The 17,500-nt window shown below is 36.5% G+C and overlaps 1 protein-coding gene across 1 annotated transcript in view; it reads right to left on the bottom strand.

Moving 5' to 3' along the window:
• Positions 1-5,965: 5,965 nt before the first annotated feature.
• Positions 5,966-17,500, bottom strand: part of gabrg1 (gamma-aminobutyric acid type A receptor subunit gamma1) — a 13,159-nt gene continuing 1,624 nt past the window's right edge. Inside the window, exons 2-9 of the mRNA XM_067422468.1 lie at positions 15,798-15,958; positions 12,960-13,027; positions 12,356-12,576; positions 11,999-12,081; positions 11,411-11,548; positions 10,627-10,779; positions 10,293-10,492; positions 5,966-8,941 (exon numbers count right to left, since the gene is read on the bottom strand). Coding sequence (XP_067278569.1) covers positions 8,666-8,941; positions 10,293-10,492; positions 10,627-10,779; positions 11,411-11,548; positions 11,999-12,081; positions 12,356-12,576; positions 12,960-13,027; positions 15,798-15,958 — 1,300 coding nt within the window. The 3' untranslated portion in view covers positions 5,966-8,665. The remainder of the gene's footprint in view (positions 8,942-10,292; positions 10,493-10,626; positions 10,780-11,410; positions 11,549-11,998; positions 12,082-12,355; positions 12,577-12,959; positions 13,028-15,797; positions 15,959-17,500) is intronic.

The following is a 17,500-nucleotide window of genomic DNA, read 5'->3' on the forward strand; positions in this document are numbered from 1 at the left end:
CATTATTCAGTTTTTAAAATGAGATGTATAGTGACAAGGTTTGAGTCTAACTTGTTAAGAAGTTGTCTGGAGGGTCAAAGGTTAATGAAGAGCGCTGTAATGGCTCTACAGGCTTGAGGTGCTCTGATGAGAGTTGCTGTTTTGACATAGGAACTGCTATGAGTGTGCATGAAGTATGTAAATTGTGCTGCTGAAATGTGTAAATGGTTTACACAATCAGGCACATGAGCCTATACACTTCCATAATGTACATATACTATATTTTAGACAGAATATGAAGCTGTTAGAATAATGTAAATATTAAATAATAAATCTAACATACAATCAAAGTTTGGAATAATTACAATTTTTTAAAGCAATTTCTTAAGCACACCAACACATCTGCAAACTTACTACATACTCTCACCTGTATCATAATGATTTGGGGGATTTAACAAAGATTATGGGAATACTAAACTGTGATTATGTGCTAGCATTACACTCCTCCTTATTCCATTTGATGATAAAAGCCATTCTTGTGTTTTATGTCCTATACTACTAAAATATAACAGGTCACATATCACCTTTACTACAGCTGAAAAAAATCTTGGTCTGTTCCTACAAAAGCGAGTGCCTTCTTGCCTCTTTAGACTGAGCTTCACATCATTCAGTTCATCAAGTGCAAAGAATTGCTTCAACAAATATACACCGATCAGCCATACAATTATAATGGGAGAAGCGAATAAAACTGATTATCTCTCAATGCAAAGTCAGAGCATCTGCAAAACTGCAGATCTTGTCGGTTGTTCCTGGTCTGCAGTGGTCAGTATCTATTAAAAAAAATTCTCCAGAAAAATAATGGTGTTTGGGGGGTAAAATGTGTGTTATTTTGGCAAGGTTGCCTGCTAAAATTCACACTCATGGGGCTATATATATATCACATAATAGTCGCTTCAACCCGCGGACATAGAAAACAACCCGCGGAAAAAAACGCGGACTTGGCAACACAGTTCAGTTGAGCTCTGTTGACATTTTAAATGCATCGCTTCGTTGCTCTGATTGGTTGTAGGTCTATCCAATTGAGGTCTTTCCTGATTCGGTTGAAACATGCACCATAATCACAGCCTATTGGAGCCGTTTCAGACTCATATTCTGACTAGAATTTAGTATGACCACGTCAGGCTAGGCCAACACAATATTGGGTCATAATATTACACCTGATCAGTGTAAACATTAATATGCACTTACAACACATGCTTTAACGGAAACTGTTATCAAGGCCATATGTTGGGAAAAAATTAGCATAGGTCTTGCTGCACCGATTTAGCATAGCATGATTTGTTATTCCCTACATAACATACTTCATTAGTGAGCATAACTCTAATGCTCACTCTTATCTGATCTACTGTCACAACTATTTAAACTGTACATTTCTTCTCTCTCATCAAGTGTTTCTGTGTACCATCTTCAAAAGGATAAGTGGAGTAAAGTGAAAAGGGAAAGCCCACCTACAGTGCCTGCCTACAGATGTGTGAATGCAAGTGGAATTCAGCCAAACCAAGCTTTCATCATGGGAACTGCATATAAACACTCACTTCATGTAGTACGAAGAAGGCTGCGGCTTCTCAAGATCCCTGAAATTTAATGAGCATGGTTTGAAACATTTAATAAAAAAATATCAAGTTTTACATCTCTAATGTTCACAATGTCCCTATAATTTAACAATTTAGCCCATTAGGCTAAATACAGTTGCCAAAAAAAAAAATTGTCTGCGACATACATTTTGTGTTTTGCAAAGAAGCAAAAAAAGCAGAAACTTATAGTCCAAACCTTGTACTTCATGTCACTCAATTGAGCTGACGAAGGAGACGGTCCTGGCGCTTACTGGACATTCTAGAACATTCCGTTCAACCTCTTTCCTTGAAGATATTGATGAAATAGTTATTTTTAGGTGTGCAGCAATTTCCTTGCATGTGAGGCTGTTTTGATGTCATTGCTAACATAATGATTGAAGCGCTACTTTCCTCATTTTACAGCATTCAGTCTACTCATAATTTAATCAGAATGATAGAGAGGTTTCCTATGACTAGCTACTTGTTCAATTTCCCATTAGATGATGATATGAGGTTATTTTGTGCCAGGGCCAAAAAACACTAGCCTATAGGTTTAGTACTATGGATGCCCATAAAGGGACATTATGGAAATAATTAATTAGCCATTTTTGCATTTTCTCGAGAAACTTCACTTGCAAAACCTTTTGAGCTCCTTGTGTCACATGTCTAGTCTGTTTCGCTTGTCATTTAGTTTGTTCCTTTGTTCTAGTTTTCCCGCCACTCCTGTGTTCCCAAGGTCACCGTCATTATGAGTTCATTTGTCCCAGCCGTGTCTTGCTAATTAGTCTAGGCTTCACCTTGTTTACCCTGTGTATTTATGCTGCCTTCATGTGCTATCGGAAGTTTCCTACTTCCCACTTAAGAAGTCGTGACTACGAGCTTGTTGTGTTCAGGTGCTTTGTTGTCGGAAAGGAAAATGGAGGACACCAGGGGCCTGTACCATGAAGCTGGTTTAGCTGGCTAGCCTGATTTGTTTAAGCTTAGTTTGTGCCAATCCTGGGTTTTAGGTACCATTAAAGTGGTTTGGCTTTTAGCTGTGTTCATCGCCATAGTAACTTATGCTCCACGGCTAACCTGCTCCAGGGCAGGTTATGTTCTGGATTAGAGATCTCAAACTTAAATTGGACCAATCAGCTGTGAGTAAAGTGACACACCTCTGATGCAGTAATGCCACTCCCCCTGTTTCTGCTCCAAATTAAAGGTCATTACATAGCAAATGGTTTTTAAAGACTAAAGCGTCTTGCTTTTAACAATGCTTATTTATAATAATATTAATTTTGAATGATTTACTTATAATTTATGTAATTATTATACCTTAAATCAATTACACATTTATCATTTTAGTTAATCAATCATTAATAGGTACTTTGTTAAAATTAATACATAAGTCATATAAATAACATCACCTGCATAAAGTCATATGGACAAAGTTTTAAAATCAATAAATAAAAATAGCCTATAAAAAAAAGATGCTCACTGAGCTTAAATGTTTTATTTTCTCTATATCAACTAAACTAACTTCATAACTTTTACTTGCATTGACGTATACAATTTTTTCTTAAAGTTGTCCTCTTTCATAAACAGCTTTTCTTCTTGCTGTGTATTTTTTTTATTTTTTATTCTTAATATTTTTCAATCATGCAATATTCTGCAGAAGAGAGAAATTAATCTCACTGATTGTCTCGCGAGAAGTGAATCTCAGTTCCACAACGTGTGATTGGCTGTTCACTGCTGATGTCACAGCTAAACTCCTGAAGTCAGGATCAAAGCCTGAGTTGACAAAGAAAGCTGATGATCAGCATCATGGGACCAACAAAGCCTTAATACAATGGTTTGGTTTTGTCAACTCGAAACTAATCCTTTAACCCTGAGTTTGTTAAACTACCATCATGGTACAGGCCCCAGGTTCATACTTTTGTGTGTCTTTGGAAAATGTTATTTTAACACTATAACCATTTCAGTCATTTCCAGGTCCCAGAAAATCATAGAATCACTGGCAAACAGCAGCACAACGCGAAAGCATATTGTTTATAATCACATTCACAATAAAGGCATAATGTAGACAAGACTAAAATGCCAATAGTTTTCAACCATACATGATCCTATTGTATAGCTACGTTTACCACAATAGTCAGCTTGCTCACTATTCTGCAATGATGGTCAACTAGATGCAATTTTCGATGTGTTTAAAATACACAATATGCTTCAAATTATTATTAATTTGTGTAAATATGTACTACTTTAATGACAAGACAAGACAATGAAATTGTTGTGGGAAAAAAACCCCTAATAAAACACCTGCCGAAATTCGTCTCCCATCTGCCATTTTAACGGTTATGGCACGGACATCTCTGGAACTTGGGTATCAAAATTATTTCCGAACTTTCCAGTGGTAAACACGACATCAGAGGGCATTCATGTGCAATTTTTACCTCGAAAACGAGATAACTCGTATTTACGATAATTCCGATAGCACGTGAAGGCAGCATTAAGGCCTCAGTTTCCCTCAGTGTTCGTTGGTTGTCTTTGTATGCTGGTGTGTGAGTGGTCCCTGAAAGAATTGTATATTAAAGTTATTGTTCCAAGTTCTCCTTCGTGAGTTGTGATCTACACTAGTTTGTGACACCTTGTGAGTGAATGCAACTTCTCAGTGGAATGCAAAATCTTTTTCTAGGAAACGCAAAGTTACTCTGGGGAATGCAAAACATTTGCAAGAGAACACATTTGCAAGAGAACACAAAAGCATTGACAAATCATTTCTTACACACACACACACACACACACACACACACACACACACACACACACACACACACACACACACACACACACACACACACACACACACACACACACACACACACACATATATATATATATATATTTTTTTTTTTTTACAGAAAAAATCTTATCAGACTTTTCTTTGGCATTTACAATATAACAAGGGAATCATTCTACAGTACAAATAAATGTAATCCAATTATAATTCTCAGATGGCCAGATTCACCAGCTAATCCAACTGCTTTGTTTATTTGGGTGTGGACTGTCAGATAGGCTATGTGTGGAGTCCGGGTTACACAATCACACTAAATGTGACTGGATAATCACGGCACCTGCTAGTGGGTGGGATATATTAAGCAGCAAGTGAACATTTTGTCCTCAAAGTTGATGTGTTAGAAGCAGGAAACATCAAGCATAAGGATTTGAGTGAGTTTGACAAGATCCAAATTGTGATGCTAGATGACTGGGTCAGAGCATCTCCAAAACATGCAGCTCTTGTGAGTTGTTTCCAGTCTGCAGTGGTCAGTATCTATCAAATAGTGGTCCAAGGAAGGAACAGTGAACCGGCGACAGGGTCATGGGCGCCAAGGTTCATTGATGCACGTGGGCAGTGCAGGCTGGCCTTTGTCTGATTACTAACCCTTTTTTGTTTTTAGTCTGTGTGGATCAGACTTTGTAGTTTGATTACTAAATTAACTGTATCAACTTTATTACTGATCTGCCCACATTGTCGCTATATGATAAACTGAAATGAGCTGATAACATCACCGTTTTCTCCAGAATGACTGTACAGTCGAATCGAATTTTGTTGCAGTATTTTCCTGTTTAACACTGTGAAGCTGCTTTGAAACAATCGTCATTGTAAAGTTGACTTGACTGATTAAACAGACAAGCTACTGTAGATCAAATTGCTCAAGAAGTTAATGCTGGTATTTGTTTATTTGGGTGTAGACTGTCAGATCCTGAGTTACGCAATCACCCAAAAAGTGAGATTAAATAGACAGAGAGCCTACTTAATTAGACAGCAAGGGCTCATTTTCCTTTCCTTTCTTTCTATATAAACACTTTCTTTCTAGACCGTGGTGCCGTGTCTCACTCCGTCTCTGCAAGCACAGAAATGGCACGGTTTAAGAGTTCAGTGTTACCTCTTGTCTCTGTATTCATGCTAAAAATACTGTCCATCTGTGTTTTCTTCATGAAATATTGGTGAATAGCAGCTTTTTGCTATGCATTGATGTCCTCATATGGAAGAAACAAGCACATCCTTTTATGGAGGAACAGGACAGTTTGAGACATAAAAAAATTATAGCTTGACCATCTGCAGAACATGTTGTTCAAGATGGTTTATTCATGCCGCTTTAACTACTGCTGCTGAGTAAACAGTTGTAAATATCTCACAGCTAGCCTACAGCATGTTTCTTTACTTTTCTTTTCTTCAAGCGTATTTCTCACAGTTTTGTGTGCTGTACACCTTTTAATTGTCTTTTATTCACAGTATAGTACACTAGGCAGCATATCTTTCATTTCTAACGCTGTTTGAGAATTGGAGAGGCTACAAAGAAATGGTTCTGCAAGCGGAGGAGAGCAACTCTATTTACCAAAGCCTTCTTACAGTGCAGTGATAAGGACTGTGCTTATCACAGTTGAGAATATAGAGAAGAGACCTGACTGAAAGTGGTCTGTAGTTCCAAAACCTCTATTCTATAAACCTCTATTCTCGTGATGGCAGGCTTTTGTTCTATTCTCATACAGTTAAACAGCAGTTTTCACCCTAAAGCATTATAATCACAGAGTCTTTAATGGCTACCTGGGAATGGAAGGAAAGTATACAGAGTTGTGTTTAAACTGTCAAGAAGGGAGTGAACTTAAAGTAAAGTGCAGAGGCCAGATGGAGTAAAGTTTGGGTGGGAGAGAGAATGGGCGGTCCCTATTTTTGTGAAATTTTTGAGTCATGCGTCCAATACATACAAATGTGTGAGAAGTAAATAAGCTTTTTACAAATAATACACTCAGGAGAGGTTTATATAGCTCCATAACAATTTAAAGGGATAGTTAATGCAAAAAATGTAAATGATGTCATCATTTATTCACCCCCTATAAGTATTTTTTTTGTTCCATAGAAAACATGGAAATGTGGAATGTACTGAATTTCTCCTTTTTTGTTTAACAGATAAAAAAGCCATACAGGTTTAGAATGATATAAGGGTAAAGAAGTAGCCCGTTAAATCACTTGTTTAATGTTGTAGATAGATCGTATATGAAGTGTTTTGTCATGTGGTCCCTAAGATGGAGTAACTTGTCTTATATTCCTCGTTCATGTGTGAAATAACCATTAAGATCCATAAATGACTGAAATTAAATTTGTGCTTATGAAAATGTTAATGCTCATTTACTTGTGGCAATAATTATAAAGCTAATTGCTGTATTAACAAAGTAATATTACAAGAGTGTGTCTGCCTGAGGGGAAATACATTCATCCTTTTTTTATCCTGACGCTTTGGGATTTTGATAAGTTGTGAAATCATCAACAGAGTTTGAGAGAGCGTAGAATTTTATTAATATCTTGCAGGCACTGTTTTATTACTCACAGTGTTCAGAGCTACAAAAACATATGCACACGTAAACAGCATGAAGGTTAGCACTTACAGAAGACACGACAACAACACCTAGATTGAGTGGAGAGCAGAGCGAGACAGAGTCACGTACAGACGAACATGCACACGCTCACACGGATGCATGAAGGTCACTGAACTGTATTATTAAAGGTGTTTAATAGATATTCTTGCCATAATCTATTTATATACAAAAATATAAATAGATTTTCTGTTTGTACTATCATCTGGCTGTCGCTCTGAGTCTGAAACTGTGAGGCTGTCATTAAGAAAGAAAATGTATTGAATATACAGGGCACGACACAGGGCACAACACAGTACATAACAGATGTTCAAAAAGGGAAACAACAGAGCAGACTATGATCAAGATAACATCCAGCAAAAGACAAACCACATGGAAGCAGTAATAGATAAAAACAAACAAAAGCCTAAATCGCAGCGGGAGATTGAGAAAAAGACTTTTGAGAGTCAAGCACTTTTTGCTCACGCGCTCTGTTCATCTGTTTCTCAAATCGAATAGGACTCTGAGATCAGATTAAACCTAACGCAAGATAAATCCATAATAAATGGCCACTTGAATTAGACTGTTACCAATAGAAGGCATCCATGGTTTGTGTTATCAGGACTGTACGGTTTCAAATGCTTTAGTTTTGATACTCAGGTCTGTCTGGAGCTCTTCTGCTGAAGAAAGTCCATCAGACCCGTTTCCAAATGTGGGTTGATTAGCCATAGGAGCTCAGATGAGTCATGTAATTATGCTCATAGAAATCTAGCCATTCGCAAAGAGATGTCTTGAATGCGCAAGAGAGTGATGAACTCTAATTTGTACTAAAGGACACTGAACATTTGTGCATTGTAAAGGCTGCCCTGTTCCTTTTGTTCGATATATAAAAATACACATGAACCCTTTTACGTTGGGCACATTGGCATTTCTTTGTCATCTATTGCAGAGACAGCTTATTAGTTCAAGTCAAGAACATTTCACAGTATAATTAAAGGCTAATTCCAGGTAAATGGCTTCTGGGTAATTCTTGAGCAGAACAAAATTAAATTCACATAACCTTCAGATATCTATGCTTTGGTTTGTTTAGTACTCAAGTGAATGCAGGTAAGTCACACAGAAATGTAGCTAGAAATAAAAACAGATAGGTTAACATATATTAGTTTTCTGACATGTATCTAGCTATAAATTATCCGAAGCGACAAATACGATATTCTTTTTGTTGCAAGTAATAATATTATGCTTCAGCCAGAGAGATAATAACCTGAAGTTAACTTAGTTGCATTAGTGTTGCTAATATTGCAGTTCCAAAAAATCTGCAGATAGTTTGGTGGATATTCAAGAGATAATTTTGAGCTAGGCAAGTTAGATGAGACCTGTTTGATATGGCCTGCATAACTGATCGAACTGTTCACATTTCCTTCTTAAAAACTGAGACTGCTGGTAATATTCAGTTGGCTTCGATGCAGAATCACTGTAATTGTCCTTCTAAGATTCGAATCCTGCAATAAATCACATCTCATGTACAATTAAAGACGCATTAAGTATTAATACATCCAACTCAAGCCTCACATGTCCCCTTCTCTCAAAGATTTATGCTGCCGGATTTAGCAGATGGAGAATTTACAGATGATTTGCAAATATTACAACTGAGTCCCTGTCCCACTTGCCCCGCATCTTTAAAGATACAGATATCCAATCCAGTAGACAAGATTGAAGAGGCCAAAGGCGGTTGGGAAGAATATTCGGGAGTAGGAGTCAATTTTGGAGACATGGACATGCATTCTGTTCTCACGCCAAGCTCCGGAGCGACAATCATCAAAGCAGCAGAAGAAACTGGCGCAGTCTTTCCCGTCCAGACATTCATATGCATAATCATCATCCTCATGGTAGGGAGCAATATTGTTCATCTGGAGCAGAGATGTCCCTGGTCGGATGTTAACCATGCTGGGTTTCTACACAAAGGAACAGCAATGTCACTATACCGCTTCATTGCTAAAACAAAATAGACGGTGTACAGCACACTCAATTAAAGGGTTAGTTCACATAAAAATGAAATAAAAATAAAATTTCACTTAAAATTTATGTCATTAATGACTCACCCTAATGTCATTCCACACCCGTAAGACCTCCGTTCATCTTCAGAACACAGTCGTAGTTTTTGTAATTTTTAGACCAAAATGTATTTTCGATGCTTCAAGGGATTCTAATTAACTAACTAATGTCACATATGGACTACTTTGATGATGTTTTCATTGCCTTTCTGAACATGGACAGTATAGTGTGCACACACTTTCATAAGCTCTCGGACTAAATATAAAATATCAAACTGCACTGTAAAAAAAAGGCAAATTTTGAACTTTTGCAGTACAATCGACTCGGATGTTTAAGTTATTTCAACTTAAATTATGTTAAACTGACTTAATAAAACTTAACAAAATTAAAAAAGTTTAACATTGCTTAACTTATTTTGATGAGTTAAAACAATGGAAAAAAATATGTTGTCATAACTTGTTGAACATATAATTTTTTACAGTGTGTGTTCTGAAGATGAATGGAGGTCTTACGGGTGTGGAATGACATTAGGGTGAGTCATTAATGACATCAATTTCATTTTTGGGTGAACTAACCCTTTAACTGCACACAAAAGTACAATGTGTCCTATTCAATCAAGAGCTGTTAGTAAGCTTCTTAGCCCTATAGCTGCTCATATCATTGATCGGCTACTTTACTTAATGTGCTTAATTACTTGTTCTGTGTTAAAATCAACACAGTTTAATGTTTTGTCTTTTAATAATCCTTGTGTGAATTTATATTATTTTTATTTGTTTATTTTTTAAGGAATATGCTTGCCATTCTTTTCAATATAATGAAAGTGTTGAATTGATTGAAATGATAGATTTGGAAATTTTCACAGAAAAATGTGACATTTCAGCTCATGAGAGAAGTAGCAGTGAACCATTCTTGTGAATCAGGACTTTGCAATGATTTGGTTCATCCATTTCACACGAATGGTCTGTGACTCCCTCATGAATCGCTGATTTGGTTCACGAAATTCACTGACTCAATCATTTCAGTTCATCACACAAAAGGTAGCCAAAGTCTTCACAAGCAAGTTTTATGGACCATTTTTATGGTGATCTTTTTATAAGCTTAAAAGATTCCCATTGGTTGTAATTGTATGGAAAAGAGCCACCAGCACATTATTCAGAATTTATTTTTGTTTTCCACAGAAAACACACACTTTGAATGACATAAGTGTAATAAAATTATGAACTGGCCCTTTAATAAATTCATTCACCTCACCTGTGCTTGGCTTGATTTAGTCTTCTTGTTCTGTCGATTGCTTGTGAAATAATGTAGTGTCCCATATTCCATTAAAGCAGCAAAGGTGAAGATGAAACAGACAGACACAAATAAATCCATGGCTGTCACATACGACACCTTCGGCAAGGACTTCCTCGATATGGTGCTTAGGGTCGTCATGGTAAGCACAGTTGTGATACCTATGCCAATCATGATTGAAGAAATTGATCATCCCATTGAAAAATTTCAACTTGTGTAATGCATTAACATTATATAACAAAATATGATTGATGTTTCTATTAATTTGCATTCATTCTGAGGCTTTTTAAATTACCTAAAGATGTTCTAGCAGGTACAGCATCCTTGTTAATCCAGAAAGAGACCCAGGACAAAACTACAATCATACTGCAGGGGATGTAGGTCTGGATGGTGAAGTAGCCCATTCTCCGGCTCAGGTCAAAGAAAATAGTCATGACCACGTATTCTCCTATTGATACAAGACATTAATACATTTTAGATACATTTTTTAACTTACAATAATTATAATTGTGCAACATAGATGTTATTATTATTTATTAATAATAATAATAACAATTAATCAAAATGTACTACTATTATATATAATTAAAAACAACTGCACATGTATTTTTTATAATAATAATAATTATGCATTCACGTAAACTAAAAATCTTCCAATTATTAATTTTCCAAATCTACTATTAAAAATAACTGCTTGTGTATTGTTGTTATTATTATAATTAATGACTGCAAATATACTATTTTTAATAATAATAACATAATATTAATCGGTAATCTTTCACAATAATGTTTTATTTATTAAAATTAGTTAACTACATTAGTTAACATGAACTAAGAACATTACATCTATTTATTAATATTAGTTAATGTCAACATTTACTAATATTAACATTAGTTAATGCACTGTGAACTAACATGAAACACTAAACGTTTGCTCATTGTTAGTTCATGTTAGTTAATTTCCTTAGTTCCTTAGTTAGTTAGATTCCTTAATATCTGCTCATTTATTGATGTTATTATTATTATTAATATTTACTTAATATCTACTATTATTACTATTACAATCTGTATGTTCATACCAGACTGAGTGTTTGCCACATCAGAAGTGTTCCGTAGGCCCACAAAGGCAAATTGGTAAAGCCTCCAGTACCGCTGGTCTGCAACTTCAACCGAACGACGCTGCCATCTATACTGGATCTCATTCTTTGGATACCCATCTGCATATGGAAAAAAGCACATCCACCAGATTGCATGTGACCTTTTATTTCGGTATGTAAATGACAAAGTTACAATGATGACAGAATGGCATTGAGTAGCACTCTGTTAGTGTAAAGCGCGCCATGCCCTTCCAATGCCCACGGCGGATGATGACAAATGAGAAGCTGAAGCATGGTGCTAATAACGGATGGAGGGATGATGTAGACTGAGAAGAGGAGAGAGGGGTTGGAGAGCGGGCTGGAGAAGGATGGGTTCTGACCTCACTCATTCCAAGGTTGGAGGATGGTAGTTGCTACAGGCCAGCTGTAATGTTAAGGTCTGTTTGACCGATATTGGCAATGCATGGTTGGCTGACAGAGGCAATGTGTGGGGATTGGCTGCCCGTCCCGGCAGCACTCAGGACAGGACTGAGGCTGAGTGACAGATTGACATAAGAATTTAACACCTACAGCTTGAAAACTCCAGAGGGCACGAATGTTCATCCATGGGAAAGTTATGCAGCTTAAGGTAGCATTCCGCATTAATAGTCAACCTAATAAAAAAGAATAATAGACAATAGCAAAACAAACAAAAATGTTGATTGTGACATTTCATTTTTGAGTGCATTTGTGCAGGTTTTGACATTTGTACTATGACATCCGAGATCAAACCCCCCTGACATAAATATGTGAATCAGATGTAATGGTTTAAACGTGCTGCAACAGACAGCGGGTGTAATTCCGTACAAAAGCAAATGTTACGGGACAGGAATACAAGGACACATACTGTTGTCGCACAAACACCATTCACTCGGTTCACAATGTTACCTTAGAGTATACATCACTCTTCCATTGCTCCAGAGCCGCAGAAGGCGATTGGGTGTCGTGATCCAATGGGCGTCAGATTTACGTGAGTTGCGGAAAAACGTGTCAGGTATCCAGATTTTTCCCACCATGTTGCTGTTCAGCATGAGGAGTTTCATTGAGCTGTTGAATTTGAGTCTGCTGTCGTACCACGTCTGAGCAAAGAAGATGTCGATGGTGTACTCCTAAAAAAGCAAAAGCCTTACAGTTGCTTTTGTATCTGTGAAATGATGTGGGCATTTCTTTTGACTGAATATGATGGTCATGAAATGGATATAATAAAAATGTTGCTGCCTTAAATTAAGTACAATCAACTTGGATGTTTAAGTTATTTCCACTTAAATTACATTACACTGAATGAAAAAGGTTGAACCTTGCATAACTTTAAAAAAGTTGAAATTGCTTAACTTATTTTGAGTTAAAGAGTTATGTTGTCATAACTTATTGAGCATATGTATATATATATATATATATATATATATATATATATATATATATATATATATATATATATATATATATATATATATTACACCTCTGAACATAATGTATTATATTTTCTACTCACCATATTGATAGGATCTACCGGGCCTATGCTGTTCACGTACACTGCCGTCTCAATCACAGTCGGTCTCACTAGAATATAATTTCAAATACAAATATATTTAAATTATATTAATAATCAAAACTATCAAATAAAAAGATAAAAATACATAAAATCTACAGTGCTGGTCATATAATTAGAATATCATCAAGTTGATTTATTTCACTAATTCCATTCAAAAAGTGAAACTTGTATATTATATTCATTCATTACACACAGACTCACTGATATATTTCAAATGTTTATTTATTTTAATGTTGATAATTATAACCGACAACTAAGGAAAATCCCAAATTCAGTATCTCAGAAAATTTGAATATTGTGAAAAGGTTCAATATTGAAGACACCTGGTACCACACTCTAATCAGCTAATTAACTCAAAATACCTGTAAAGGCCTTTAAATGGTCTCTCCGTCTAGTTCTGTAGGCTACGCAATCATGGGGAAGACTGCTGACTTGACAGTTGTCCAAAAGACGACCATTGACCTTGCACAAGGAGGGCAAGACACAAAACCTCATTGCAAAAGAGGCTGGCTGTTCACAAAGCTCTGTGTCCAAGCATATTAATAGAGAGGCGAAGGGAAGGAAAAGATGTGGTAGGAAAAAAAGTGTACAAGCAATAGGGATAACCACACCTTGGTGAGGACTGTGAAACAAAACCCATTCAAAAATCTGAGGGAGATTCACAAAGAGCGGACTGCAGCTGGTGTCAGTGCTTTAAGAACCACTACGCACAGACATGACAAAAGAGTTTCAGCTGTCGCATTCCTTGTGTCATGCCACTCTTGAAGACAAAAAAGACTTGACTGCTGCTGAGTGGTCCAAAGTTATGTTCTCTGATGAAAGTAAATTTAGCATTTCCTTTGTAAATCAGGGTCCCAGATTCTGGAGGAAGAGAGGAAAGGCACACAATCCACATTGCTTGAGGTCCAGTGTAAAGTTTCCACAGTCAGTGATGGTTTATGGTGCCATGTCATCTGCTGGTGTTGGTCCACTGTGTTTTCTGAGGTCCAAGGTCAACGCAGCCGTATATAAGGAAGTTTTAGAGCACTTCATGCTTCCTGCTGCTGACTTCCTACTGTTCTAACTTTGTGGAGATGCAGATTTCATTTTCCAACAGGACTTGCACACAGTGCCAAAGCAACCAGTGCCTGGTTTAAGGACCATGGTATCCCTGTTCTTAATTGCCCAGCAAACTCACCTGGCCTTAACCCCATAAAAAAATCTACGGGGTATTGTGAAGAGGAAGATGTGATATTCAAGACCCAACAATGCAGAAGAGCTGAAAGCCACTATTAGAGCAACCTGTGCTCTCATAACACCTGAGCAGTGCCACAGACTGATCAACTCCATGCTACGCCGCATTGCTGGAGTAATTCAGGCAAAAGGAGCTCCAACTATGTATTGAGTGCTGTACATGCTCATAATTTCTATGTTCATACTTTTCAGTTGGCTAAGATTTCTAAAAATCTTTTCTTTGTATTGGTCTCAAGTAATCTAATTTTCTGAGATACTGAATTTGGGATTTTCCTTAGTTGTCAGTTATAATCATCAAAATTAGAAAAAAGAAAAAAAAACATTTGAAATATATCAATCTGTGTGTAATGAATGAATATAATATACAAGTTTTACAAAACTTTTTGAATGGAATTAGTGAAATAAATCAACTTGTTGGTGATATTCTAATTATATGACCAGCACCTGTAGATCAAAACAGTACAATAATGCATTCATCTGAGTTATTTTTATCAAAAATGTTTATAATATACAGCATGTTTTCAGCATGCATTCATAAAATCAAAACTGCCCCTATACTTAATGCACACCACTGTTGTGAATCTTTAATCAGTGCATGTTATAAAAGAAATGTATCATTTAATAATTTAATAACTCGCTCTTCAGCTTTTTTTTTTATCTTTCTCTTTCTGCATCACTCAGTGTGGACTACTGAATAATGTTAACCAATAGTGCAATTTTTAGCAAACTCACATTCAGTCTGGCTCCGTCCCAACATGTAACAATCCCCAATCAGTGGATAAAATCAAATTTTCTCACTGAATATCCTTTTCACTCAGAAATACGATACCATTTACAAAAGTGAAATGAGCTGCAAACGCAATTCACATTTCCTATAACAGCCACACAAATCAGTCAAAGCTGCCTGAATCTTCAAAAAATATTTCTGTCGCAGAAAATCCAGTCATAGAGAAACTGACAATAAGACAAACGCTGCTAGTTCACCTGCAATCATTCAGCACATGCTCTGCGCTGATTAACTGAGTTCTTCTCATACTTAAACTCTCTCCCTCTACCTCAGACACATGAACCACAGATAAAGAAGGAAGATCAATAGTGATTTGGATCTATTGTACCCAAACACTACTGAGATAAATCCTCTTAAATAACTGAACTCTAGTCGGCTTTGTCGCTTCCAGAACACTGATGTACTGAGAACAAAGAGACCTGCATAGCTCTGGTGTAAAGAAAAACATCAGCAAAATCCTACAGCCAAACATCTCTTCATATAATACAGCAAAAAATGCATTATTTTGCAGTCCACGTCTGCAATTTCAAAGAAGCTCTGAACTGCTCGGAGGGTAACATTTTAATTTTGTTCCTCTTCATTAGGCTTCGTAATAATGATACCATTATCTTATAATTATTAACATTTTGCAGTTACCCATTAAGCTGTAACACTATGTTTGAGGGTCATAAATAGGCCTAGACAGAATTTGTAGGAATTGTACATAGATTCTGTGTGGGCCTGGATAACCACGCAACTTTTTCCAAAAAATGACTTGCCTCCGATATCTGGTCTCAGTTTGTTGTCATAACCTTGCAGTAATTTGTTTAGGATAAGGGTGACGTCGCTCTCGTAGACCTTTGGTGATAAAACCCATGTTTTATTTATGGGGACATCCTCATAATCTTCCTCCTCTGCTTTGCTTGGGCCAAATGCCATGCTGTCATAAAAGCAGAAACAAACAGGGAACATAAGTAGACAGACAGCAGAAAGGTAAATAATAGAGCAATATTCGATTTAAAACAGTGAATAGATAAAAGAGAAGTCAGTTTATAGGGGCTTAAAATCAAAAGAGCAAGCAACTGTTTTAAAGGGCTAAATATGACGGACGGAGTAAGAGAGAATTTTACAGGAAGAACAGATAAAAGAAATCATCAGTGACTGTAAATGTACGACAGCGAGAGAAGAGTTGTTTAAATGAGCACAGTGCAGAAGATACAAAGAGGAGGTTCTAATAAAAGAATGCTGTGATTAATGAAGATGTGTTCTGGCAGTGGAGGGAGGAAACATCTGAAGGTGAGGGGTTTATATTATCACCCGCAACTCTCTCGTTCGCTCTCTGCAGTATATGGTGCAAGAGCATCTAAATTTATTCTCTGGTGCAGTCTGTAGGAACAGACATATTTCTAACTGAGATGTGTGCCATTCCCATGGACGTGAGTAGTCTAGACTGAGTCTCCTCTTCAGACTTTTGCTTTGGAGAAATTATGATTTTTTGCATTAAAGCTACTGCACTGTCAGAAAAAAAAGGTACATTTCTGTCACTGGGGCAGTACCCCTAAGGTACAAAACCGTACTATGTACCTTTAAGGTACTAATTCGCACTCCTAAAGAATGTACCTTTTAAGTTACTAATATGTACCATTTGGGGGTTAGTAAGGTACAAAGATGTACCTTTTCACTTTTGTACCTTAGGGTACCGCCCCAGTGACAGCACTGTACCTTTTTTTCTGAGAGTGTGGGTATCTGAAAAACATTTAAAACAAGATCCGGTCCCACTAAATAAATATGCTATAGTGTACTTGTGTTCATGTTATACTGCAAAACTCTTTTGCTGCTGTTGTTTAATGGTGGGTTCGGGAAGGTTCAACTGTGAAATTATATAGAAAAATGTATTACAGTTGTAATTGCTGCATATCTGCCTATGTGTACACAATTATTATTATTACAGTTATTCTGCAAAAGAAGATAGTTTAAACAGTAGCTAAAGCCTGCTACATCGAATTTGCATGTTCAGTTGTGCAGTGTACTGTCATTATAAGATGTGACATTAAATAATCAAATTTATTAAAATGTGTTCACATCACATCACTGCTCGGCCATAAAAAAAAATAAAAAATTGCTGTTTGGATTTATAATTGGATAATTATTATGCTTCTAGCATATCGTAATTGATGCTGTGTGTATTTTTTAATTTCTTAAACAACCAAAAATTGATTTGAAAATGTTTTTGTAACGATCCTGTATTGACAATGCAAGACTTAAGCAATCTGTAAAGTTTACTCCAGCACACCCCTTTATGAAAAAAAGACTTGAATGACTTATGAATTTAAGGTCTGGATTCAGAGGTGCCAATTGATGTGTGAAAATGATTCTTCGTTCTTCCTTCCAACCATTGTTTTTACAATTTGAGCTTGACAAATCTTGACACTGTCAACCTGGAATATGGCCATTATGTGTATTCCTACATGGTTGTTTAAAA

Source organism: Pseudorasbora parva, chromosome 17 (assembly GCF_024679245.1).
Source record: "Pseudorasbora parva isolate DD20220531a chromosome 17, ASM2467924v1, whole genome shotgun sequence".
Taxonomy (NCBI): domain Eukaryota; kingdom Metazoa; phylum Chordata; class Actinopteri; order Cypriniformes; family Gobionidae; genus Pseudorasbora; species Pseudorasbora parva.